The sequence below is a fragment of the Macaca thibetana genome, chromosome 13, assembly GCF_024542745.1.
Source record: "Macaca thibetana thibetana isolate TM-01 chromosome 13, ASM2454274v1, whole genome shotgun sequence".
Classification (NCBI taxonomy): domain Eukaryota; kingdom Metazoa; phylum Chordata; class Mammalia; order Primates; family Cercopithecidae; genus Macaca; species Macaca thibetana.
In genome coordinates this window covers 68,295,046-68,322,229 of record NC_065590.1, presented here as the reverse complement: position 1 = coordinate 68,322,229, position 27,184 = coordinate 68,295,046, and the positions used below count along the sequence as shown (strand labels likewise).

General features: G+C 41.0%; 1 protein-coding gene across 9 annotated transcripts in view; it reads left to right on the top strand.

Moving 5' to 3' along the window:
* ARHGEF33 (Rho guanine nucleotide exchange factor 33) overlaps nt 1-27,184 on the top strand; it is an 89,099-nt gene that overhangs the window by 6,167 nt on the left and 55,748 nt on the right. For all 9 annotated transcript variants that reach the window (XM_050753319.1, XM_050753328.1, XM_050753327.1 and 6 more), the window contains exons 2-3: nt 2,129-2,201; nt 26,410-26,519. In XM_050753319.1, coding sequence (XP_050609276.1) covers nt 26,495-26,519 — 25 coding nt within the window. In that variant the 5' untranslated portion in view covers nt 2,129-2,201; nt 26,410-26,494. The remainder of the gene's footprint in view (nt 1-2,128; nt 2,202-26,409; nt 26,520-27,184) is intronic.

The following is a 27,184-nucleotide window of genomic DNA, read 5'->3' as shown; positions in this document are numbered from 1 at the left end:
TCATCTTCCCTACTAGACTGGAAGCAGAAACAATGACATCCTTGCATTTCTCCCAACACCTGGTACAATGCCTTTTATATGGTATATGCTTATTAAATACTTGTTGAATGCATGTGAACTCTGTTTAAACCCCTAAAAACTTAATTTTAGGCAAACTTTCTTCTTTTTTTCCCGATCGAGTTGCTTCGTTTTCCAGGTTTCTATCTGAGGAGCTCAAATGAGTGAGTAGTATCTAAAATGTAGGCAATTCAAGGGAGACAGGGCACAAACAAGGGCTGGAGTGAAGACTTCTGAAGTCTGAAGACTGAAGACTTTGTTGTTAATTAGCAGAAAGCACACATAGGCTCCACGGAAATATAGGAAAACTTTCCAGAATTAAAAGTCGTTCTTGCCAGGCTGATTCATATCTGTGATCCCAACACTTTAGGAGGCCGAGACACTGGGATCACTTGAGCCCAGAAATTCGAGACCAGCCTGGGCAACATGGCAAAACCCCATCTCTGTCAAAAACAAAAAAACAAAAACAAAAAATTAGCCAGGCATGGTGGCATGCACCTGTAGTTCCAGCTACTCAGAGGCTGAGGCAGGAGGATTGCTTGAGCCCGGGAGGTTGAGGCTGCAGTGAGCCACGATTACACCACTGCACTCCAGCCTGGGCTTCGGAGAGAAAACCTGCCTTTTATTCAAAAAAAATTTTTTTTGCTTTTGGGCTCTGGATAGCTTCCTAGAAGACCAGCATATCAGTAAGGGTTGGGTTAATCTGTATATGCCGGGGTTAGGGGGCGGGGGGGGGGGAAGAATAGGGGCTTAAACAAGCTAGAAGTGTATTTCTCTCTTACATTAAAAACAAACAAACATACAAACAAACAACCCCACAAAGGTAGGCAGCCCAGTGCTGTTAGATGAGTTCCTTGGTGTGAGGCACCCAGGTTCCTCTCATCTGCTCTTCTGCCATCCTTAGTATATCGACTCTTGGTCCAAGAAGGTTGCTAGGTCTCCACCTATCTCACTGGTGTTCAGCCAGCAAGAATGAAGAATGGGGAAAAAAGGTGTGTTCTCCCTTTTAGGAAACTTCCCAGTGATCACTCAGTGTTTCTCCTTGTATTGCATGGGTAGAAATCTAGACTCATGGTTACACTAGCTGTGAGGAAGAGGGGGAATACAGTCTTTTAACTGGGTTTCCAAAAAAAAAAGAGAATGAATCCTGGGTGGCAACTAGCAGTGTCTGTTAGAGCCAGTATCCAGCCTTACATGGCCTCTTATATTCCTTTAGACAAAGTACAACATTATGTACAAAAGTAATCTTTTAAGAAAAAAAAATCTGTTAAGTTAAAGGAAAAAAAGAGCAAGCCAAGCTGGGAATAAACAGATTCACCCAGGATAAAGGCCTCTTGATAAAATGACAAAAGGTGACCAAGTAAGGCTTTGCCCCTCCCCGCACTCTACATCCCAGTCTCCCTCCCTCCGGGCTTCAGGTCCCTGACTCTTCACATCCACGCTGTGAGGCGAGTATTACTATTATTAAGCCAATCATACAGGTCAGGAAACCGAAGTCCAGGAAGATTCGGTGAATTGGCCAAACTGCCTGTACTGCAGCAAAAATTATATAAATCACAGAATGTTTTCTAAATAGATTTGTTCTTAATTTTGAGTATAGATCACTTTGATTGGCCTCTAAAGAAAAACCTATTACAAACACATTTCACTTGTCACTTGAAGTAGGTGATTTAATGTGGAATATTAGAAAAGACTCTAGATTTGTGGCTTTCAATATTTTAAGGTCGCATCAACTGCTTTGAACTCTTCTGATTCAGCAATGCCCCCTCAGCCATGTTGGAGTTCTCCAGCTATGTTTTTAAATACATAGAAATTTATTTTTAATAGTCCCCCAAACATATGAATACTGACGTGATTGTACTTACTTAATACCAAGTGACTTAAAAATTAAAAGACTAAAAGAAACAAAGACTTTTACTTTTTTACTGTATGTTTTTTACCTATTAGAAATTTATAACAACAGTGAATTGCATATATAATGAGAACTTTTAATTACAAATTATAGGAAAAAAATGATGGTATAAAATGCAAGGTAGCTATCATTATCAATGGCGTTTTGTTTTTTTTACAGAACTTCTAGAGAAAACAAGAAGAAGACTTCAAAAAACATGCTGTGATGTCTCCCGGTGGAGACAGGGCACGAGGTGAGTGAAAATTGCAAAGAACTGTTTTCTAATAAGAACACAGGCAAACTGAGAGCTTAGCTTAAACCAGTGATCATTCTTGAAGCAGAAGTGTTATAAATTTCTTTGTAGAATTTTATAACCCTTCTTGGTTTGATAACCGTCAAATAAACAAATTGTGAGATTACTTAATTAGCTAGCAGTAAGGGCAAATAGCCACCTTCTAAACCAGCTGTGTTGCATCAGACTTGATTGCATATATGAATGAATGCTTATAGCATTGAGACAAGAATGAACTGTTTTTGTTTGTTTGTTTGTTTTGTTTTGTTTATACAGAGTCTTGCTCTGTCACCCAGGAGTGCAGTGGTGTGATCTCAGCTCACTGCAACCTCTGCCTTCCAGGTTTAAGCAATCCTCCTGCCTCAGCCTCCCAAGTAGCTGGGATTACAGGCTCACGCCACCATGCCCAGCTAATTTTTGAAATTAGAGACAGGGTTTCACCACGTTGGCCGGGCTAGTCTTGAACTCCTGACCTCAAGTGATCCGCCTGCCTTGGCCTCCGAAAGTGCTGGGATTGCAGGTGTGAGCCACTGCACTCAGTCATACTATGTTTTAATTAAGTTCTATTTTGGACGTCTTTGATGATTGCGAAAAACAGATGACATTTACTTTCCATTGAAGTGATGTATTCTGAGTTCCTACTTCATGCTGGGCTTTGTCACTTAATAACCATGTGGGCTAGGTAACTATTATGCCCACTTGACAGTTGAGGGAGCATAGGCTTAGGAAGATTAAAACTTTCCCAAGTCATAAAACGAAGTAAGTAGCAGAGCTGGGATTGGAAGCTAGATGTCTGACACACTTAAGAAAAAAGTCTCATAATTTAAAACATTATTTTTAAATTTCAAAACCCAAAAGTGCTCATTGTAAAATAAAATACAAACGTGATCATGACAGAAGAGTTTAAGTAAGATTTAAAAGCCCGTCCTACCCCTAACCCCATTCCTCTTTCCAAGCATAACCACTGTTAGTAGTTTGGTATAAATACTTCCATATCTTTCTTTTTGCCTAGCGTAATTTTCTTTTTTTTCTTTTTTTGAGACTGATTCTCACTCTGTCACCTAGGCTGGAGTGCAGTGGCACAATCTTGGCTCACTGCAACCTCCATCTCCCGGATTCAAGTGATTCTTCTGCCTCAGCCTCCCGAGTAGCTGGGACTACAGGCACACACCACCACGCCCTGCTAATTTTTGTATTTTCAGTAGAGATGGGGTTTCATCATATTGGTCAGGCTGGTCTCGAACTCCTGACCTAGTGGTCCGTCCGCCTCAGCATCCCAAAGTGCTGGGATTACAGGCTTGAGCCACCATACCTGGCTCAACCCAGTGTACTTTTCATCGTACAGTTGGCAAGAGAAAGATATGGAAGGATTTTCACAGTATCACACTTGAATGTATGAAAAATATTCACACTTTTCACAGAATCACACTTTCTATCTACTTAAATCAAAAAACAGAGGAGGCTGAATTTACTATATATCTTTACTAGAATAAGCATCTACCTCTACACAATAACTGAAATGCTCATTCAGCTAACATTAGGCATCTATCTGCAGAGACACAAAGAACTCTAGAACTCACTCTCTGTTTCCCAGGGACTCACAATCTAGTGCAGTGGTTCTAAGTTTATTTTTGAGAGAGTAATTATAGACTCCTTTGAGAGACTGCTGTGAGCTCTGAACTCTTTCCCAAGAAGAAAATGAACCTGTACAATTTTGCCTATAATTTAGAGGATTCGTGGAAACCTTGAGGGTATGGACCCCTGATCTTGTAGAAGTGAGACTTTTAAATGTATAGTTGGATAGAAATACTATAATGGAAATGTAGACAAGATGCTATACCACAGCACAGAAAAACAGGGCTTAACTCTCCTGGGACATATCAAGAAAGACAGGGAAGAATGACATTTGCACAAAATTTTGAAGGACATTAGGAGTTTGACAACTAGCCTGGTGCAGGGGAAGGATGTCCGCAGAGGGAACAGCCCCAGAAGCTAGAATCGATGGGGAACCATGACTGTCTTTGTGATAGGAGCCCAGTGTGTATGGGAGCGACTAAAGGTGAGTCTGCAGAGCTGGGCAGAAGCCAGAACTCAAAGGGGTTTGTCCGCTGGTTTAGGACGTTTGAACTTCAGGAGTCACGGAATGATTTCGATCAAGACTTTCATCGGTAGGCAGAAAGTCTATATTAGTGCATGGCTAAATAAATCATCATGGGAATAATAATTCGGATGACGGAATAAGGTATAAAAAGTAGATAAGACTATTTGATTCTGATTTTGGAGGGGATCATTGACTAAATGATATATTATTGAAAATATATATATTGCTAAAATAAAATGGAATTGATTGCAAAGTCATTGCTTTTACAAAGGAAGTTGGGAGAATAAAGTTCTGAAACTGTATGAGATAAAAGGGGTATATGTCAAACACAAAATTTGGGCAGCACATTGACTCCTTGGCTGCAGTAAGTCCCATGCACAGATTAGCTAGTGTCAGTCACTCAAGGTGGATCGCTCGCTCCTGATTTAGCCATTGTCATGCCCTCTGCTGTCTTCCAGGCGCTCCAGATGGGCCATGTGACTTCCCATTGACCCTTCCACCTACAATGAGCAGGAAAGAAAAAAAGGGTCCAGTGGGTCAGGCTTTTAACATCTCTACATTAAGCATGTATTGCTTTTATAATTGAGATTTGAAAGCAATGTAGTATAAAGCAAGGCTTGCAGATAACATCATAGCTGATTCATTTCTATTTGGCTGTACTTAACCTGATATACTTAAAAAAAAAAGGAAAATATTAGTTTTATGCTCTACTTCTTGGCAGTGGCTTCATAAAGTCTCAAGGATATTCACTGGATAAATACTTATTTATTATTCAGTTAAATTTTTTACTTATCAGATACTGTAAAGACTTGGAAAAGTAAACTGTACATGTATTGCATATGCTATTTTACGTGTATAATATATCTTATAAAAAATTTTTTAAATACAAAGAATCATTTGGTCTTTGCCAAAGGGTAGTGCTCTGAAAGGTTTCTCAGACATGTTTAAATAGTGAGCTTTGTTAAGCCAAAATTTACAATTTAGGTGAAATAACATTGATTTTTCCAGTTTGCCTTTTCTAACTCATTAATTTTTTTAAAAAAAGAATGGTCTTCTTGCTGTTAATATGAATAAATAAAGTTCTGTGGGTTTTTTTTAGGGAAAGAAATAATTGATTATAAACATCTCCTGAAATTAAATTCAACTCAAACTTGTGTTGAGTGCCCACTGCAAATAGTTCCCATGTCAGAGGAATGTGAACAAATGATTTAAATGTAGTTATCTTTAAAAGTCCAGCTAATTTTGCACTCCCCTCCATAAAATATCTGAACATTAAAAATATTTGATAATTTTTTAATTGCTGAAAATTAAGTAAAATTGTTAGTATAAAAAGTAAAATTGCTAATATAAAGAGTAAAATTGCTACTATAAGGAGATATGCCATGTTTATTCTGAGGCTTCAAGTCCAGCACTCTAGGATCATAAGATATTACGCTCAGAGAAGTAAGCCAGCACCAAACAGCAAATACTACATGAGCTCACTTACATGTGGAATCTAAATAGTCAAACTCATGGAAGTCAAGAGTAGAATGATGGTTTCCAAAGGCTGGGGGTGGATGGGTGAGGGGGTGGAATGGAGACATGTTGGTCAAAGGGTACACTTTTCAGTAAGACAGGAGGAATACATTTTTGAGATCTATTGCATAACAGGCTGACTTTAGTTAATATATCGTATATTTCAAAATTACTAAGGGAATAAATTTGAAATGTTCTCACCACAACAATGACAAATATATGAGGTGACAGGTAGGCTAATTAGCTTGATTTACTTATTCTATGTTGAATACACATATCATAACATTGCACTATACTTTCTAAATATATACAATTTATAATTTGTGGATTTAAAAAAAAGAAATTAAAAAAAGAATCATTACCTGCCAGATACAATGGATATGAATATGAAATGGTCAGCTGGGCATGGTGGGTCATGACTGTAATCCTAGCACTTTGGAAGGCTGATGGGGGAGTACTGCTTGAGGCCAAGGAGTTCAAGACCAGCCTGGGCAAGAAAGCGAGCCCTCGCCTCTACAAAAAATAATTTAAAATTAGTCTGGTGTGGTGGTGTGCACCTGTAGTCCCGGCTACCTGGGAGGCTGAGGTAGGAAGGTTGCTTGAGCCCTGGAGATCGAGGCTGCAGTGAGCTAGGATTATACCACTGCATTCGCTCCAGTTTGGGCAACAGAACAAGACCCCATCTCGAAAAATAAATAAGTAAATACGTAGAGACTATTGCCTATAATTCCTGGCAGGAAGAAATACTAATAATGCAGTCTGAGAATGTAGTAGAAGAGGGATTGACTAATTACGACTTAGAGGATTGGGGCAAGCTTCATAGAGAAAGAGGCGCTTGAATTGAGCCCTGAAGGATAAGAAGTATTTCATTAGAAAAAGAAAGATATTTGAGGGATAGAAGATGGGAGGAACAAAGGCACAGAGGCATGAAAGTGTTTGGTGAAAGGCATGAACTGTGATCATCTACACATGTATATCACATATACTAACTACTATAAAGTTTTATTTGAATTACTCTGAAATAGAGGAACAAACCAAGTAAGTTCAGCTAGTCCAGTCACTAGCTGTTACAAGCAGCAAAATTGTATCAACCAATGTCTAACTGGCTACAGGGACACACCAGGAGCTCCACCCAGACAACCTCTCCAGATTCTGATTAGAGGAGCAGTTCCACAGGATATGGGGAGGTAGTGATTTGCAGAGCCGACGAGGTGGAGTTAGTAAGATGGGGTTTCTGAGATTTGAGATTAAGGTCCCACAGACAGAGCTGAATTAAGATACCTGAGGCAGAGTAAAAGTCTGACACTTGCTTAAACGGATTTTCTTTCAATATCTCACACTTGAATGAAGAGAGGGTGATCTCTTCCTGGAGGAATGGTGGAAGAGGAGGCTCTTGAGAGCAGTACTCAGCTCAGCTTCCTGTCCAGGATCAGTAAAGTTCAGCTCTGACCTCACACTGGCTACACCACTCAGCAAAATGAAAATCCCACCAGAAAACCAGACTCAGTCTTCTTTGAAGGCTAAAGGCTTTTTGGTGACCATGTGTTGCTATTCAAACCTGCATTTAGGATACCCCACTCTCACCCGAAACACACACACATACACACACACACACACACACACACACACACACACACACGCCTGCCCTCAAGGGGCTTATCGAAGCATTTCTTTCTTTTTATTTATTTATTTTTCTTACTTTTTCATGATCAGTAAAACTGCCAGAAGGAAGCATACCATTCAATCACACAAGAGACTTTCCTGAAGAGAAATCCTGATAAACCTAGTTTTCTCCCTCTCACATTTCCGGGGATGTTTTAGCACCTCTGATAAATTGGTGCCAGGGCAGCTCCTTCATCCCACTCTAACCCCAACTTTAGGCCCAGAGTTGCCAAGCAGCTGGTTGCTGGTGAGCTCCCTTCCTACCCACTGCTGGGCTGAAGCTGCGCTGTGGATGGGAGCTCTGCATTCTGACAGCTGCAGCAGTAACCAACTCCCGGGTGGGGCTCACTTCTGAGCTCGGTGCTTCAGACCTTGGAAGTTAACACATCCCTATCCTGGAAGACCTTTACATCTGGACTCCTCAGGAGACTTCTGCATTTGCTTGTTCTCTTATCTCTACTGATCTCAGGCTAGAGCTGAACTTGCAGCTTTGTACTAGGACCAAACTGCAAAACATAGCAATAATCACCACTAGAGACTTACGGTCATTCCAGAGACTGAGCTAGCAGACTCAGAGAGGATAAGTAATTTTCCCAAGGTCAACCAGCTATTTAAACCATGGACTTGGGATTTTAATTCACATCTTCCAGACTTCAGACTCAAATTCTCCATTTCTACTCCCTATTAACAACTAGCATGGCTCTCGGTGTTGCTCTCAACTGGCTGAAGTATTAGCTGAGAACAGATTAAAGTGTGTTTTTAAAAATCTCTCAGGATTTAAAGGAATAGAGTCATAATGTTGATGACAGGCAGTGAAGTTGATATATTTGGGCAAGGCATCTGACCTGACGGCCATTTTATACCACTTACTTCTGAGGCCTGCCTCACTGAGATGAAAGACGTGTTATCCGATTCCATAATCATCATATGTATATAAGAAATTGGGACTCTGTAGTGAATCATTTTATTTTTTCTGTCAAAACAGGAGCTTATGACGTAGCCAAGTCACTTTTCCTCTCTGGACCTCATTTTCTGTATTTGTAAAGTGACAGGGCTTGGCTGGCTGATCTCTGTATAATCTTTCCGTTTGATTTTCTTTACCACTCTACACTGATTCCTTAGCCCATATTGCAAGTAGTTGTGGTGGGTGCAGTTTGTTTCGTTTGATCCTTCCGAACTGTGAGATTGGTTTATTCATTTATTCAGCACCTATTTATTCAAGGCCTATTCTGTGCTAGACACTGGTTTAGGTCTTGGGGAATACACAGCGAACAAAAATGTCCAAGCCCTCATGCGGTGGCGCTGATAAGCCAAGATGGTCAATGAGCAAAGAAATATATAACATTATCATTTGATTGGTAAATGTTGTGGAGAAAAATAAAGCAGTGAAAGGGAGATAGGGCATAGAGGCCAGGACTCCTCTCTTATATGTATGGGTCAAAGAAGGCCTTTCTAATAAAGTGACATTTAAGCAGAGACCTTAGATCTTTTTTATCCTTGATGTCGGGTAGGAGGATATTGTCAATTTGAGAAGGCTCTGAAGTTGCCAAGAGATAGGAAAGAAATAGGCCTTAGTGGAGATAAATCATAGCTTGAGGTTCAACCTAGCTCTTCTTCCTCACATCCCTTATAGCCCAGGATTTCCACAAATGAGCTTCTCTGGGCTTCTATGATTCCAAACAGTCTTTTTATTTTATTTTTTTATTTTATTTTATTTTTTTTTTGAGACGGAGTCTCGCTCTGTCCCCCTGGCTGGAGTGCAGTGGCGCGATCTCGGCTCACTGCAAGCTCCGCCTCCCGGGTTCCCGCCATTCTCCTGCCTCAGCCTCCTGAGTAGCTGGGACTACAGGCGCCCGCCACCGCGCCCGGCTAGTTTTTTGTATTTTTAGTAGAGACGGGGTTTCACCGTGGTCTCGATCTCCTGACCTTGTGATCCACCCGCCTCGGCCTCCCAAAGTGCTGGGATTACAGGCGTGAGCCACCGCGCCCGGCTCCAAACAGTCTTTTAACATTTTAATGACTTCTCAAATGTATTGCATCTACTTATTTATTTAATTTTTACCAATGGACAATTGGTAAGATGGGGTTTCTGAGATTTGAGATTAAGGTCCCACAGACAGAGCTGAATTAAGATACCTGAGGCAGAGTAAAAGTCTGACACTTGCTTAAACGGATTTTCTTTCAATATCTCACACTTGAATGAAGAGAGGGTGATCTCTTCCTGGAGGAATGGTGGAAGAGGAGGCTCTTGAGAGCAGCACTCAGCTCAGCTTCCTGTCCAGGATCAGTAAAGTTCATTAAAACTAAACTATCATAACTGAATTTACAGGATTTTAAGAAGCAGGGATGTGTTTTGCATGTGAATTTTACATCCAGATTTATACCACACGCTAAAGGAAGTACCTAAGCTAAAAAATGTATAGGAAAGAGTTAAAGATGCAAGGACTAGGCTGGAAATACTATTTTCAAGGGATGGATTTTTTTTTTTTTTTTTTTTTTTTTAGATTTATTCTGCATCTACTGGCTTATTCAAAGCCCATCACATAATTTGTTTTGGAGACAGGAGCATCCAGGAACAGATGGATGGCAGACACTAGGGGCCAAAGGCAAGCCCTCCAGGTGTTAAGAGGAAAGAAGTGGACAAACACCAGGCAGTGAGGATTCTAAGGTGCATTCCCAAGTGGGTGAAGGAAGAAAAGGATTGAGTTTGCTTCTAAATTTAAAACACTAGAATCTAATATATATAACAAGGGCTAAGCTATTGCAGATCATCCTATTTTATGACCCTGCAACTCTGCTAATGTCCTTTAGGGCCTAGATAGAACACTAAATCCCTTTGTTCTACTCTCCCAGTCCAGATTTTCTTCTACCAATTATTTCTCCCTTAATCTCTACATCCATGATTTTTAGATGCGAGAACACCTTATCAATTAATTATCAATAATTCATTAGTTGAGGGGGATTATTTGCTAGATAGTTACCACTGCCAGTGTTTAGGACAGTGTAGTGTCTTTGTCAACAAGCCTTTATTGAACTTCTACTCTATGTTAGAATATATCCTATGTACCAGGGATAATAAGAGGTGGAAAAAATAGCCTCTTTTCTCAAAGAAGTTTACAATGAACTTCGAAAATGAGATTATTTACATAAAATGAATAACAGTAGAAAAATTTGTTTTGATTCCTATTGAGTTTTATAGTTATTCCACGAAAGGAAAGATAATTTCCTATTGGATCGAAGGGGGAAAGTTCTAGAGAGGGAATGGGCCTGCATTAGACTTTGGAGAATGAGTAAGGATTTGTCCATTGGAGTGGGGTGAGCGGGGCAGACCAGGCAGCAGGGGGAGGGAGAGACAAAGTAGGAATGCAAGTGGCGAACAAGGCTGAGGCGGCTGGCAGACCTCCTACACATCAGAAATGAGGCTGGAGGGGCGGGCCAGGGACATTATGGAGGATCTTGAGATCTCGATTTTATTTTATGAAGACAAAAAAACGGCCAGGTGCAGTGGCTCACTCCTTTAACTCCAGCACTTTGGGTGGCCGAGGCAGGCAGATCACCTGAAGTCAGGAGTTTGAGATCAGCCTGGCCAGTATGGCAAAATCCCATCTCTACTAAAAATACAAAAATTGACCAGGCATGGTGGTGGGTGCCTCTAATCCCAGCTACTTGGGAGGCTGAGGCAGGGAGAATTGCTTGAACCTGAGAGGCAGAGGTGGGCAGTGAGCCGAGAACGCACCACTGCACTCCAGCCTGGGAGACAGAGCGAGACTCTGTATCAGAAAAAGAAAAAAGAAAAAAGGAAACGCCTATTGCAGTTTTTGAGCAGGAGCAAAAGATCATCTAAGTGACATTTAAAGGAAAACAATGTAGTAGCAGTGAAGAGGATGGATAAACTAACTAGGATGCTCCTAGAGATGTTTAGGCATGGGGAAGCAGTCAGGGCTGAACCAAAGAGGCGACAATGAAAAACAAAGGAGAAAATGAAAGAAACCTTACCAAGGAAGACTTGTAAGGATTTCACAACTGGTGGATTTTAGGATGAGAGGTAATCATTCGGGGTCTTGAGCGTGGGTCAGTGGTGGTGCCGGTGGCAGAGCTAGGGGAACCTGAAGGGGGAGTCTAGAGAGGTTAAAGATACCAATGTGATTTCAACAGACTGAGTTTCAGGTGACCATGGAACAGCGCAGTGACAGTATTCATTGGAAAGAAATATAAGCATGACCAGGGACATTCACTTACCCAGAAAAAGAAAGAAAGAAAGAGAAAAACTCAGTTTTGTTTCCTTTCCTTAAAGACCTGAATACTAAAACATAGGTAAAACTACATAGTGAAAATACTAGGAATTGAGAAATGATGAACTGTTTAGCATAATTTCAGCTTAGGGTGAGGTGATGATTTCTTTGGATTAAACAAAAGAACAGTAACAGAAGGCTTTGGGGGCTGGAGGGCTGGGGAAGGGAGGCCATTGGTGGTGATATCACCGTGTTACCACACTGCTGAGTGATATTTGGAATTATCCTGTTAAATTTTAGCCTCAGCATTTTAGAGCTACCAGGACTTTGAAAGCCTCCTCATACTACAGATGAGGAAATGGAAGCCCAGAGAGGGGGCCTGGCTTTCCTAAGGCCCCACAGTAAGAAGTCAGGGTTAGATCTCAGTCTAGTATTCTTCTATTCCCAGACTGCATGGGCCAGCAGGTGCCCTGCCTTCCTGACTCTTTGAGGAACGCTTTTATTTAGTTCTACAGCGGGAAGCCTGATGAAAATGTTCATAGATTGCATTATCAAAAATCAAAATGGAAGACCCTCTGAAGAGCATTAAAGGCAGGAAATGGTGTGGGGCAGCGTGTGCGTACCCTGTTAGATCAACTTGTCTTCAGGTAAAGGAATCATTTTCCAGTGGCATCGGAACAAGATGAAAAGAGCATAATCTGCACAGGGACTGACTGCCTTACAGCATATGCTTAAGCAGTCCCAGAATAGACTTCAAGTGAGGTTGTTCAGTGTCTTTCCTCACATACTTTAAAAAATGCTGAAGAAGCCAGGTGTGGTGGTTCATGCCTGTAATCCCAGCACTTTGGGAGGCCCAGGTGGGCAAATCACTTTCACCCAGGAGTTGGAAATCAGGATAACATGACCTGGGAAACATGGTGAAACTCCATGTCTACAAAAAAATACCTAGGAGGTGGAGGTTACAGTGAGCCAAGATTGTGCCACTGCACTCCAGCCTGGGTGACAGAGCAAGACTCTGTCTCAAAAAAAAAAAAAAAAAAAAATTTGAAGAACAGGATTGGTATCTAACTACCTGGAACAAAGGAGAAGTATGTAATTCAGTTTGAAGGCAGGGGGATGGAACACTTCTCTTCTATTTTTTTTTTTTTTTTTTTTTTTTGAGACCGAGTCTTGCCGTGTCACTCAGGCTGGAGGGTAGTGGCGCGATCTCCACTCATTGCAAGCTCCGCCTCTCGGGTTCACGCCATTCTCCTGCCTCAGCCTCCCATGTAGCTGGGACTACAGGCGCCCGCCACCGTGCCCGGCTAATTTTTGTATTGTTAGTAGAGACGGGGTTTCACTGTGTTAGCCAGGATGGTCTCGATCTCCTGACCTCGTGATCTGCCTGTCTCGGCCTCCCAAAGTGCTGGGATTACAGGCGTGAGCCACCGCGCCCGGCCCTATTTTTTATTAACTTATTCCTGTCCCAACTTGTTCCAAACAAGGACATTGAAATAATGCAACAATGGATTGAGGAATCAAAAAATAGCTTCTTAGCAAAACCAGCCCTTCTTAGCAAAACCAGCCCCAGCGTGTTCTGGCCTCCTTATGGCAAGTCTCTAGCCCTTTTCTCATTGTTCCAAACTTTTCAGATGTGGTAAAAATGTACTAATTGGTGGGGTTCAGTATGCCTTATCTCTAGGGAGGGCATGTATGAGATAAGCTGAAATTATAAAAGAAATAATCAAACTAATGATGAATTTACGCTTTTCATTGATCAACAAAAATGTTGACTCTTTCCCATATCTAGGCTTCTGCTGCTGGACTTTGCGATAATAATTGGTTATAAGATGAGACTTGGCTGGGTGCAGTGGCTCACGCCTGTAATAATCCCAAGACTTTGGGAGGCCAAGGCAGGAGGATTGCTCAAGTGCAGGAGCTCGAGACCAGCCTGGGCAATATGGTGAAACCCTGTCTCTATCTACACACACAAACACACACACACACACACACACAAAGGGCTGAGTCTGGTAGTGCATGCCTGTAGTCTCAGCTACTCAGGCAGCTGAGGTGGCAAGATCGCTTGAGCCTGGGAGGTCAAGGCTGCAGTGAGCCATGATTGCACCACTGCCTGAGTGACAGAGTGAGACCCCCTGTCTCAAAAACAAGATGATCCTTGGTTTAGCTGAGGAGAGATGACAGATGGCAGTTGAGGAGAATGGCCAAAGCGGGCTTCATGAAGGGTATGAGACGGTATGAGACATGAGTTGCCCTTTGAGGGTTGAGCAAGACTTGGTTGACAGAGAGCAGAGGGTTGTAGGACCGAGATCCCTAGGTAGGAATGCATAAGGCCTGTGAGTGGACTAGCTCTGTAGGGGAAAGTGCTGTGGTTTTAGTACCCAGGGACCATCGCTGACCCCTGTCAAGTATGCACAGGCTGTGGGTTATTTTTCTAACTGAACTCATCGATTTTCAAGGTTTAACTATGATTTCCAACTTTTGAAGGCTTTGCTCACTGGGAGTCTTTGTTCACTGGGCAGTAGTGGGAAATTATAGTCATTCTGAAAATTGGATTGTACTCTTTTTCTCCTTTCTAGCTGTTCTGAAAGTGCCAAAGGCAGTTCCAAATTGGATGTCATTTCATCTGAACTATGAAAAAATTCTCCCAGGAGGGGCAGCAGTAACCTGGTTTCCCCTCTCACCTAAATTAAGCTTTGGTGACTGATGATCCATTTCACAAGGTACTACTAACTCAGCCACCTGGTTCAGATCTTGGGAGTCCTGCAACTGCCTCTGCTTTAGCAGAAGGAACGTTTCCTGAGGACTGAAGTTTTTCCATGTTAATGTACTCCTCTGCAGATCGGGGCCATCTCTAGGACTGGAGGGAGTTGTCTGTGGAGCTCAGGGTTCTTTCCCTCCAGCGTTTCCCAGGACAGCGCTCTTGTCCTTCTTTGTCTTTCCTTCCTATCAATCGGGACTTACTTAGTGAAAGTATCGCGACGGTCACTTTATTGTCTTTTGAAGTAGATATTTACATTGTACTGGGGCTCTCTGCCTCTTGCACAGTGTCTCTGGGAGGCTTTTTGGTTTTTTTTAGACAGGGGCTCACTCTGTCATCCAAGCTGGAGTGCAGTGGCACAATCATGACACACTGCAGCCTTGACCTACCGGGCTCAAGCGATCCTCCCACCTCAGCCTCCCAAGTTGCTGGGACTACCGGTGCATGCCAACATGCCCGGCTAATTAAAAAAAAAAAAAAAAAAAAAACCCAAACTTTTTGTAAAGACAGGGTCTCACTGTGTTGCCCAGACTGGTCATGAACTCCTGGGCTCAAGTGACCCTCTTGCCTCAGCCTCTCAAAGTGCTGAAATTTATAGGCTTGAGCCACTGTGCCTGGCCTCCAGGAGGTTTTTAACTTCCACTCAGATGAATCCAGGGAGAGAATCTGTTTGAAAGATTGAGATTAAAGAGAGTCAAATCAGGATAAGAAAAGAGATGAAGCATATCTTCCCTGACCAGACACAGAAACCATGAGACATTCAGGCTCACAAAATCTGGTTCTGACACATTTAAGTATGCCAAGCATTAAAATGAGTCAGAAGAGCCCCTGGAAGGGCCTTTCAGCCCTGATCTGAAACTTTTGCGAAGTTTTCATGTCTTCAATGAGGCGTTTTTAAACTTAAAATAATCTCTGGCCAGCGGTTGGTTTTGTGTGTGTGATAGCATGCTGATGTTCTTTTTTTCCTGATTGATGTAGACACATATTAACTCTACCAATTGACTCTATCCTGACTGATCTTAGGTGAACAATGACAAAAATTAACATGCCAGTGGAGTGAGGATGGAAGGATCTTTGTTATTTCATTTCTGAGCCTTCTGTGCTCCTGAGCTATGGAATTACCTACTCTGCATGCTTTGCTCCTGTTCTCACTGGCTCTGGGCACTTTGGGGCTGCTGGCCGTGATGAACATCACTACAGTTAGTTTTGGTGTGGGACCGTTCTCTAGGAGAGCCTACTCTCTCTTGGTTTTTCAAGCCAGGGAGTGGGAACAAGGGGATATATTTCTGCCAGTGGAACTTTGCTTGTTAAAATAAAATAGGGCTTTTTTCCTAATAAAAATTATCTTCAAGCCAAACTCCCTGTATTTACCACTAAGTCTTTATTGTTGATGTGAAACAAGTTGTAGTAAAAAGCATGTTTCTCTGGTGGTCTATTGCATGAGAATTCAGGTCACTTCCACAAATATTTGTTGAGAGTATGTTGAGAATGGTGCCAGGAGCTGGAGACAGAAAGATGAATAAAACTCCCTGTGTACTCCTTAATTGCTCACAGTCTGGGGAGGGGACAGCCATGCGGGCAGTTAACTAAGGAGGGGTGATGGCCTTATTACCTGGTTCAGTGGCAGGAGCCACCCTGTTTCTAGCAGCACCCATATTTGAGAAAGGGTCACGTAAGGGGCTGACTTGAGCACCAGGGACCATTCTCAAAATAAGGCCACTTATTGTTTGAGATGTCTGGTGACCGAGTCCTATTTTAATTCTTTTATTTATTTCATTTTTTAATTAAAAAAAATTTTTTTTGAGACCAGGTCTCACTCTGCTGCCCGGGCTGGAGTGCAGTGGCTCTATCATGACTCACTGCAGCTTTGACTTCCTGGGCTCAGGTGATTCTCCCACCTCAGTCTTCCAAGTGGCTGGAATTACAGGAGTGCACCACCATGACTGGCTAATTTCTTTTTTATTTTTTTATTTATTTTTATTTTTTGTAGAGACAGGGTTTTGCCTTTTGCCCAGGCTGGTCTCAGACTTCTGGGCTGAAGCTAACTGCCTGCCTTGGCCTCCAAAAGTGCTGAGATTACAGGCACGAGTCACTGTGCCTGTATTTTAATTTAATTTTATTTTAATTTTAATTCTTAATTTTAATTTTAATTCTTTAATTTATTGCCTTTGCCACTTTAAATTGCTATGTATTCAAGGATTTGTTGTTGTTGTTATTTGGTGGGCATAAAAAGCTACATTTTCATTGAGGTATCCTAGTTTTAAACACTTGTGTATCTACATATTGTGAGAATTGTCTTATCTCCTTACCATTTTGCTTCTAAGGGTCACACTGTACTCTTTGTTTTCTTGCGTTACATTGATTAATTAATTTTTATTTTCTAGAACAAGCTTTGCTGATCATAGTGTTATATTTTTGTTTTCTGACATTTTATTTAGAATATGTTTATTTATTTATTTAGGCTATCCTAGAGTTGGTCTCAGAACCTCATAGAATAAATTAGCTATTTACATACATCCTATTCTATAGCATAGATTAAATAACACAGACACTGTTATTTATAGGACCTTCCTGTGATATGATGCTGAATCATTTCTTATTGGGGAGTAGATATTTGACCTTCCCTTTTAATATTTTCTGCAGATAGTTGTTCTGGATAAAAACATTTCTACTGTTTTTAAAACAAATTTCAATAATGTATGTTTTCCTCAAAAATTATCCATTTCATCTAGGTTTTAGAAATTATTGGCGGCCGAGTGTGGTGACTCATGCCTGTAATCCTAGCACTTTGTGAGGCTGAGGCAGGTGGATTGCCTGAGCTCAGGAGTTCGAGATCAGCCTGGGCAACACGGGTGAAACCGTGTCTCTACTCAAATACAAAATAAATTAGCTGGGCATGGCAGCTTGTGCCTGTAGCCCCAGCTGCTTGGGAGGCTGAGGCAAAATTGCCTGAACCTGGGAGGCAGAGGTTGCAGTGGGCAGAGATTGTGCCATTGCATTCCAGCCTGGGCGACCGAGCAAGACTCCGTCAAAGAAAGAAAGAAAGAAAGAGAGAAAGAGAGAGAGAGAGAGAAAAAAAGAAAGGGAGAGAGGAAGGGAAGGAGGGAGGAAGGAAAGAAGGAAGGAAGGAAGGAAGGAAGGAAGGAATTGGCAACAAATATTGCATATTGAATTTTACAAGTAATATTTCATATTCTCTGAATTGCTGGTTACATCCCTTTTTGTAGTCCTACTTTGTATTATTTCTCTTTCTCTCAATCTCTCTCATCAAACCCGCCAAAACTTTTTTCCTTGTATCAGTCCATTCAACCTGTTTACTCAGATGACTATCAGAGCCCACACAGGAATTGATACCTTTTTTTAATGACAATGGTACCTTAAAGTAGTACCTTAAATTACAGTACTTTGGAATACTGTGACATGAAGCAGTTTATTTAAAGATAGAGAATCACAGAAAGACTACTGGTCTTACTTGAAGCAACTTCCAGTGTAACTTTGGGCAAATAATTTGTACAAGCTATGGCTTCCGTGGGTATAAAATGAATGGAACATGTGCTGGCCCAGCGCACAGCATTGCTGTAGTGATCAAGTGAGATAACGTACATGAGAGTGCTTTGAAAACTACGAAGCATGAACAAACAGGGTGTTACTGTCACAAAATAATGTTGCTTTTAGGCGCTATAGAAAAAAAAAAAGGAAATAGCCCTTTTCATAATGTTTAAAGCATTTTTTCTACACCACAAAGATCATATAGACCCTCTTCTTGAAAAAGGCTGCAGGATTTGTCCTGATGAATTACTTTAGTTTCAGGGGAAAGTATTTCCTCATCACCCTCCCCCCAGCATAAAAAAGTTCTCATTCTACTAAATTAGAAATGTGCACTAAAGACCCATTCAATAAAGGACACTGAAATGGAAATTAACTCAAGTCTGCTTTCAATTAATTTCAATTCCCCAAAGTGCCAAACTTTCCTTTTCTGTCACAGCAGTAATTGGAAAATAATAGACAATCCTCAGTTTTTGTGGTCTTATGTGTGTATGTCAGGAGGAGGATACACATTCTAGGTCAGTCTGGGGGAGGGTCAGGAGACTTTTCAGTATTCTTTAGGTTTCTGTTAACTTATTATTTTAAAATTTTTTTCTGAATTAATTTTACAAAAATATGGCTATAACTTCTTATTGTTTCAACATTCTTATTTCTCTATATCAGTGATTTTAGAACCTTTGTTTTTAAACAGCAGAAACTGATTTTCAAAGGAAATTCTTCCCCGCCAGTCACTATGGCTCATGCCTGTAATTCAGCACTTTGAGAGGCTGAGGCAGGAAGATTGCTTGAGCCCAGGAGGTTGAGGCTGCAGTGAGCCATGATCCTGCCACTGTACTTCAGCCTGGGTGACAGAGTGAGACCCTGTCTCAAAAAAAAATAAATAAATAAAAAATAAAAAAAGGAAATGCTTCCCCGAAAGCTGTAGTATGTGAATCAGACAAGAACAGAGAGACTCTGGTTGAAGGGGGTAAGAAGGGGAACCCAGAACCCCACCAGCTTGGTGGCTTCCTCTCTCCACTCAAGACAGACTCAAGAAAGCCTGAGGGCTTCAAAAAATATAAACTGAAAACCATTGCTTTGTATCATGATCAGGCATGATATAAAGACCAACAGGCTCTTTCCAGAAATTTAACATTATTTTCCCGAGAGTTTACCAAGGCCTGAATGGGTGTTTTTAGAGGTTAGCACTGCAACCGTAGAGATGGAAAGAAAGGAGGAAGGTCAGGGAGGAATAGGAGCCACATTAACTTGTTGAGAGGCATGTGGCAGCATCTGATGGTTATTTATTCAAAGGCAGGCAGTGATTCAAGGGCTATCAAGAACAGAGTGAAGAATTACTAGGCTCAGAGTGAGGGATTCCCAGTACAAAATGAAGAGCAGACTGCAAGTGAGATCTCAAAGGGACTTTCATAATCATAGCAAGGCTTTTTCCAGAATAAGTCATATTACCTGTCTGTGTAATCCTGTTATTAAGCTCCCTTTTAAACTGTACCCTTTAATACATATTCATTATCACAATCATTCTCGTCAACCTAGAAATTCTGTTCTGGAAACTTAGCTTAAGAAAAGATGTCCTAAATATGAAGAAAAAGGACTCTATTCCTTTTTATATCCACTTATTATCGTAAAAAACAGAAAAATACCCTAATAATTGGGGGAGGGAAAGAAAACAATGACACATTTTCTCAAGCAACTATTTCTTAGTCAATAAATGTAATGATTGTGAAACTATTTGGAGAAAGCCAGGTGTAATAAATGAAAGAACCAGTTCTGAAATCATATGGATGTACCTAAATTACAATTCTGGCTCCCTTTGCCATGATCCTGGGCATATTATTACCTCATTTTCCCAAGCCTCAGTATTCTCATCTGGAAAATGGGGATAATGATACATCCTCAACAGAATCAATATGAGATTTAATTAAATGAGACAATAGAAATAAAATATGAAGCATCATGTTTGGCACATAGCAGCTGTTCAACAAATGTTCCTTCTCTCTCCACCATTCCTTACATAGCATATGGGAAAATGCTTATGCTCTGTCAACAAAATTTTCTTTTTTTTATTTTTTTTTGAGACAGGATCTTGCTCTGTCACTCAGGCTGGAGTGCAGTAGTGCAAGCCTAGCTCACTGCAGCCTTGAACTACTGGGCTCAAATTATCCTTCCACCACAGCCTCCCAAGTAGCTGAGACTATAGGCTCTGTCAACAAATTTGACAAACTTAAGGAAATACATAGTTTCCTAGGAAAATATAAATGACTAACTAGTTGAAAAGCTGCCTAGATAAATTTCTTTTGAAGAAACAGAAAAGGGCTTGAAGATCTGACTACTTTTTAAAAAGGGTACCAAGATCAAATGGTTTCATAGCTATGCTCTATTATCTTTTAAAGAACTGATAATTCCAATGTAATTGAAGTTTTTATAGGTTATAGAAAAAGATGAAAAACTTCCAATTCATTATGGCTAACATAAGCTTAATGACAAAATAAAATAGAATAAAAACCAAAAACAATCTACCAGCTGGGTGAGGTGGCTCATGCCTGTAATCCCACCACTTTGTGACAGACCAAAGTGGGTGGGTCACTTGAGGCCAGGAGTTTGAGACCAGCCTGGCCAACATGGCAAAAACCCGTCTATACTAAAAATACAAAAAATGAGCTGGGTGTGGTGGCTCATGCCTGTAATCCCAGCTACTCAGGAGGCCGAGGCACGAGAATCGCTTGAACCCAGGAGGTGGAGGTTACAGTGAGCCAAGATCGTGCCACTGCACTGGGGGACAGAGTAAGACTCTGTCTCAGAAAAAAAAAAAAAAAAAAAATTTTAATAGCAAAAGTGACCACAAAGTCAAAAGACAAAAAGATAAATGGGAAAAAACATTGCGTATAACAAATAAACAGTTAATACATGTTATTTACAAACTCTCACTACTTGCTACAAAAAAAAAAAGGCCGATAACCTAAAAGAAAATTAGGCAAATCAGAGGACTAGATAACTGACAGACGAGCAAATCTTAATGTATAGTAAGTATATGACATAGAGATGCTCAATAGCACCAGCAATCAGCAAAAGTAGCTATAAACTATCACTTGTCACCCATCTGACTGACAAGAACTAAAAAGTGTTAACATCCACTATTGGCTGGAATGCAGGAGAAAGGTATTTAGGCAATAAATATTCCTGGGGGAAATGAGGATAGTTATAGCCTTTTTGGAAAGCAGCCTAGCCACATCTATGGAAACTCTACATAAATAAAAGCACCAATATGTAAAGCTGTATGTACCAAGATGTTCGTTGTGGCATTGTTTGCAGTGGCAAAATAATGGACATAAAGGGAATGTTCATCAGTGGAGAAATGGTTAACACAGTCATTTGTACCATGGAATATTATGCAGTCATTACAAGTAATTTCTTAGGGCCAAGCATAGTGGCTCACACCTGTAATCCCAGCACTTTGGGAGGCTGAGCCAAGCGAATCATGTGAAGTCACAAGTTCAAGACCAGCCTGACCAACATGGTGAAACCCGTCCCTACTAAAAATACAAAAATTAGCCAGGCATGGTGGCGCACATCTGTAATCCCAGCTTGAAACTGGGAGGCGGAGGTTGCAGTGAGCCGAGATCTCACCACTGCACTCCAGCCTGGGCAACAGTGAGACTCCACCTCAAAAAAAAAAAGTAATTTCTTAGATCTGTAACAATTAACTTGGAGAGATTGCCACAGTGTATTACGTGAGAGTAAGATGCAGAGAAGTACAATATGTAAACCTACAATGACAACCCCACTCCATATACGTATATTCTGTATATGACTGTATGCGATTATATGAGGATGGATAAAAGAATGAAAGAATACCAAAGATTATTAACATCAGTTGGGATTGGGGAGGAACACTTTTACCTCTGCTCAAAGAGCCACAATAAAAACAGTATAAATAATAATGGTCCAGTTTAAAAAAATTTTTTTTTAAGTTTTTCTTCACTTATTTTATCTGTACAACAATAATGATCCCATGTTTATTTTATTTTTTTCTTTAAGAGATGGGATCTTGCTATGCCTAGGCTGATCTTGAACTCCTGGACTCAAGCAATCCTCCATCCTTGGCCACCCAAAGTGTTGGGATTACAAGCATGAGCCACTGCACCCAGCCATGGTCCAATTTTTAAAAGAAAATAAAATGTTTGTGCTATAATATAGGTGGGAAAGGTAGTTACAAAATTTTAGGTAGGCTTCATTAATAATTATGTAAAATATTCTAGAGAAAAAAATATTAACAGGCAATACAAACAAGTGAATATGATAGCTGTTTAAGTAGAGACATTATAGTTGCTTTGTCCCCTATATACTTTCCAAATTTTCTCTAATGTAGGTTTTTGGTTTTTTTTTTTTTTTTTGAGACAGAGTTTCGCTCTGTCCCTCAGGCTGGAGTGCAGTGATGCCATCTCGGCTCACTGCAATCTCTGCCTCCCGGGTTCAAGCGATTCTCCTGAGTAGCTGGGATGACAAGTGTGTGCCACCATGCCTGGCTAATTTTTAAATTTTTAGTAGAGTGCAGTTTCACCATGTTGGCCAGGCTGGTCTTGAACTCCTGGCCTCAAGGTATCCACCTGCCTCGGCCTCCCAAAGTGCTGCGATTACAAGCGTGAGCCACCATAGCCTGGCCTCTAATGTAGTTTTGTTGCTTTTGTAATTTACTACATAAAATTTCTAACTCACTGTCCATCACACGTGTTTATTATGTCTCATGGTGGTTCATACCTGTAATCCCAACACTTTGGGAGGACAAAGTGGAAGAATTGCTTGAGGCCAGGAGGTCAAGAACAGTCTGGGCAATATGGGGAGACGCTGTCTCTACAAAAAGTGGAAAGTTAGCCATGCATGGTGGACATGCCTGTAGTCCAAGCTATTTGGGAGGCTGAGGCAGGTGGGTCCCTTAAGCCAAAGAATTCAAGGTTACATTGAGCTATGATCATGCCGTTGCACTCCAGCCTGGGGAAAGCAAGACTCTGGCTCTACAAAAAATAAAATAAAAGAAAGTCTTATGTCTTGAAATAAGTGGTCACATGTACATATGTGAGCATGTGAGCATGAGGATATTCTAGCTCAGAAAATGTGTAAGTTTTCATTTTACCTATGATATATGGGTTTTTTGTTTTTTTGTTTTCAATTAGTTGTAGATTAATGACTAAATCTCCAGGAAAAATCACCCACAAAAATCCCACAAAGGTATGGCTTTGCATATTTAAAGATTTTCTTCCCCCAAATAGTAACGGAAATCGCTTCTAAAGACCATTTTTAAAGCTGGTGGCTTTGGGCAGGCCACTTCTCTTCCCCTCCTTAGGTCTCGTTTGCTTCTTTTATAAATGAAGAACTTGGATAGAATAATGTTCTTAGAGCCTCTTTGACGGTAATATTCTGTGATTTCATTATATTCATCCTAGAATGGACTAGATGTCAAGTAAATTAACAATTGCTAAGGAGAAGAAAGTTTTCATCTTAGAAATGTTTGTATCAGCTATGAAAAAAGATTAAAGATAGTTAGGGAAGATGCCCTAGCTTGCCATAACTTTCATGCTTACGTGAAAAATGTGCAAGAGTTTAAACAGCATATGGCTTTGACTTTGGGCCTTTCTTTATATTCGTCATTTATAACCATGTAGCTATTTTCCAATGGCTTTTTACCTGTGTGTACCCTCCCACCCTGCCAACGTATTATTTTGTTTTATAAACCTCAGTATGCGAATAAAAAGTATTTTTGTTTTGGTTTGGATATACTCCATATTTTATAATAAAGTCTTTTTTTTTTGAGACAGAGTTTTGCTCTTGTTGCCCAGGCTGGAGTACAATGGGACGATCTCAGCTCACTGCAACCTCTGCCTCCCGGGTTCAAGTGATTCTCCTGCCTCAGCCTCCTGAGTAGCTGGGATTACAGGCATGCGCCACCACGCCCGGTTAATTTTGTATTTTCAGTAGAGACAGGGTTTCTCCATGTTGGTCAGGCTGGTTTGGAGCTCCTGACCTCAGGTGATCCGCCCACCTTGGCCTGCCAAAGTGCTGGGATTACAGGCGTGAGCCACCGCGCCTGGCCTTTTCTTTTGAGACAGAGTCTTGCTACATCACCCAGGCTGGAGTGCAGTGGTTGATCTCGGCTCACTGCAGCCTCTGCTTCTCAGGTTCAAGTGATTCTCCTGCCTCAGCCTCTGGAGTAGCTGGGATTACAGGCACCTGCCACCATGCCAGACTGATTTTTGTATTTTTAGTAGAGACAGGGTTTCACCACGTTGGCCAGACTGGTCTCGAACTACTGACCTCAAGTGATCCGCCCATCTCAGCCTCCCAAAGTGCTGGGATTACAGGCAAGAGCCACCACATCCAGCCCATAATGAAGTCTTAAATCAGCTTTCTTCAGATATAATTTATGTAAGATAAAATGCACCCAATTAAAACATACATTCAATGAGTTTTGGCAAATTTGTGCACCCGTATACCACTGACACAATTAAGCAGTAGAACATTTCTATCATCCAACAAAGTTTCCTGTGCGGCCAGGCATAGTGGCTCATGACTGTAATCTCAGCACTTTGAGCTACCGAGGAAGGAGAGTCGCTTGAGCCCAGGAGTTCGTGACCAGCCTCGGTAACATAGTGAGACTCCTGTCTCTATGAAAATAAAAAAATTAGCCAAGCATACTGACCTCCACCTGTAGTCCTACCTACTCAGGAGGCTGAGATGGGAGGACCACTTGAGCCCAGGAGTTCAAGGCTCCAGTGAGCCATCCTAAGGCCACTGCACTGCAGCCTGGGCAAGAGTGAGACCTCGTCTCAAAAAAAAAAAAAAAAAAGTTCCCCATGCCTCTTCCCAGTTATCCCTCTACCTCCTGCTCTAGGCAACTGTTGATCTGCATTTTGTCACTATAGATTAGATTTGTCTATTCTAAGTGATGAACAAAGTTTAAACTTGTGTTTTCTTAATCTTGGATAGTGTTCATATATTTGTATTGTTTCAGTCAGGTTTCTTAGTTGTAAGCAACAGAAAACAATCTCTGGCTGATTTAAGCAGCAGAGGAATTTGTTGAAAGGAGAGGGACAGCTTACGGAATTGCTGGGAGGCTGGAGAATCGAGTTTGGGATTCTATGGCCAGCAGCAGTGCCTAAATCACATAATACAACTGTTCTAGTGAGGAAAGCACCGAAACTAGCACCTGGAATTTCCTAATATGTTTGTAACGGATAATGGTCACCACCACCACCCTCGCTGCCACTGCTGTCTTAGAAGGTAGAAAGAATATCGAGTATCTGCCTTAGGAATTCTTTTTGCAACTGCCAGTGTTAATTGGGGTAGGTGCATCTGAGTGGTATGTCCTAGGCATATATCTGTCATGCCTTAGCTGCAAAGAAGGCTAGAAGAACCTGGTGCTTTCAGCCTCTATAGTGGGAGGCATTTGATCAAGTCTCATAAGGCAGGGGAATTCTTCAAACTTAGGAAAGGGTTAAAATGCTGGATCGCTGAAAAGAGGGCCAGTATCCACAACACTGACTGTGTGCTAGACTGCATTCTGACTTTGCAGCTTCATGTCCAATGGTCACATCAGACATGGCCTGTTTGCTAAGCATTTCCTGGGTGCAAAGGAGTCTACCAGGTGCCGAAAGTGGGGACAAGGCTATCAAGGAACATACTATTTAATGGAATAGAAACAGATGTATTGGCCTTCATATCTGCTCAATTTTTTCTCCTTAATTTCCCTGGGGCTGGGTGTGGTGGCTCACACCTGTAATTCAGCACTTTGGAAGGCCAAGGTTGGAGGATCACTTGAGCCTAGGAGTTTGAGACCAACCTGGGCAACATAGGGAGACCCCATCTCTACAAAAAAAAAAAAAAAAAAAAAAAAAAAAAATTCCAGGTGTGATAGCATATGCCTGTGGTCCCAACTATTTGGGAGGCTGAGGTGGGAGGACCTCTTGAGCCCAGGAGGTCAAGGCAGCAATGAGCCATGATTGCATCACTGCACTCTATCCTGGGTGACAGAGCAAGACCCTGTGTGAAAAAAAAGAAAAAAAGAAAATTTCCTTAAACTATAACTTGCTAGTAAAACCAATATGTCTTAATTAATTGATTTGATCCAAAAAAGAATGTAGCATATTGAAAAACTACCCTAAATTTGAATAATGAATTTCATATGTATTCACAAAATGTATTTACCTTTATGCTAAATGTTTACTCAGTATTTTTCCTCTTCTGAAATTGCATGTATCTCAAGCTGTGTTCATTTCAATTTTTTTAAGTTAATATATGAAGTAAATCCAGTTTCTCTGACAATTTTACCTGTTATCCTTTACTCTTGATTTGAATTGACAGGTGCAGGGAAGAGGAGGTGGCCTGAGGCAGGACGATGAGGATGCAATGTTGAAGAATAAGCTGGAGAAGAGAAGTAACCGGCACTATGGAAAAAACCAAAACAAAGCAAGGTCAGATTTTTCCCATGTCTTGTTTTAGGACTTAGGATTCAAGGAATGCAGGTTTTTGCTTTGTCTTACCACTGTCTCGAGACATGACAGTATGTTAACTATTTTCATTTTCCTATCATCATATAATGACTATGAAGAATATAGACTGGGTGCTGAAAAAATAGGAAATGCTATTAGAATTTGGTCTGTGTTGTTATTTTATTGTTCTTAGCAATAACTTTAGGACTGCCTCAGAACAACTTGCTGGGTAAGGCCAAGACACAGATTCAACTACTAGACATCTGTCATCTTCTAGACTAGCCTAGAAGCATAAGTGCTTTCTCTTTTAATCTTTACCATATAGAAACAACTATATAGAAGTAGATTCTGTTATCATCTCCAATTTACAGAAGAGGAAACAGTCATAGGGAAGTCAGGTGACAACTACAAAGTATCAAAGTTAGGTCTGGGATCTGGATCTTTCCTCCCAAGCCCTGATTCTTGCTATTATACCAGGCTGTTGGGACATAGTATGAAATTGTCTAAATAATCTTTACTCAAGCCTATGCAGGAAGTTTGGGTAACCTCAAATCATATGGATTTTATAGGGACAGCCTGCTGTGTGTATAAATTCTGGGCTAAGGTTATATATTATTTATGGACTTAAATACTGAGGCTGGAGGGGT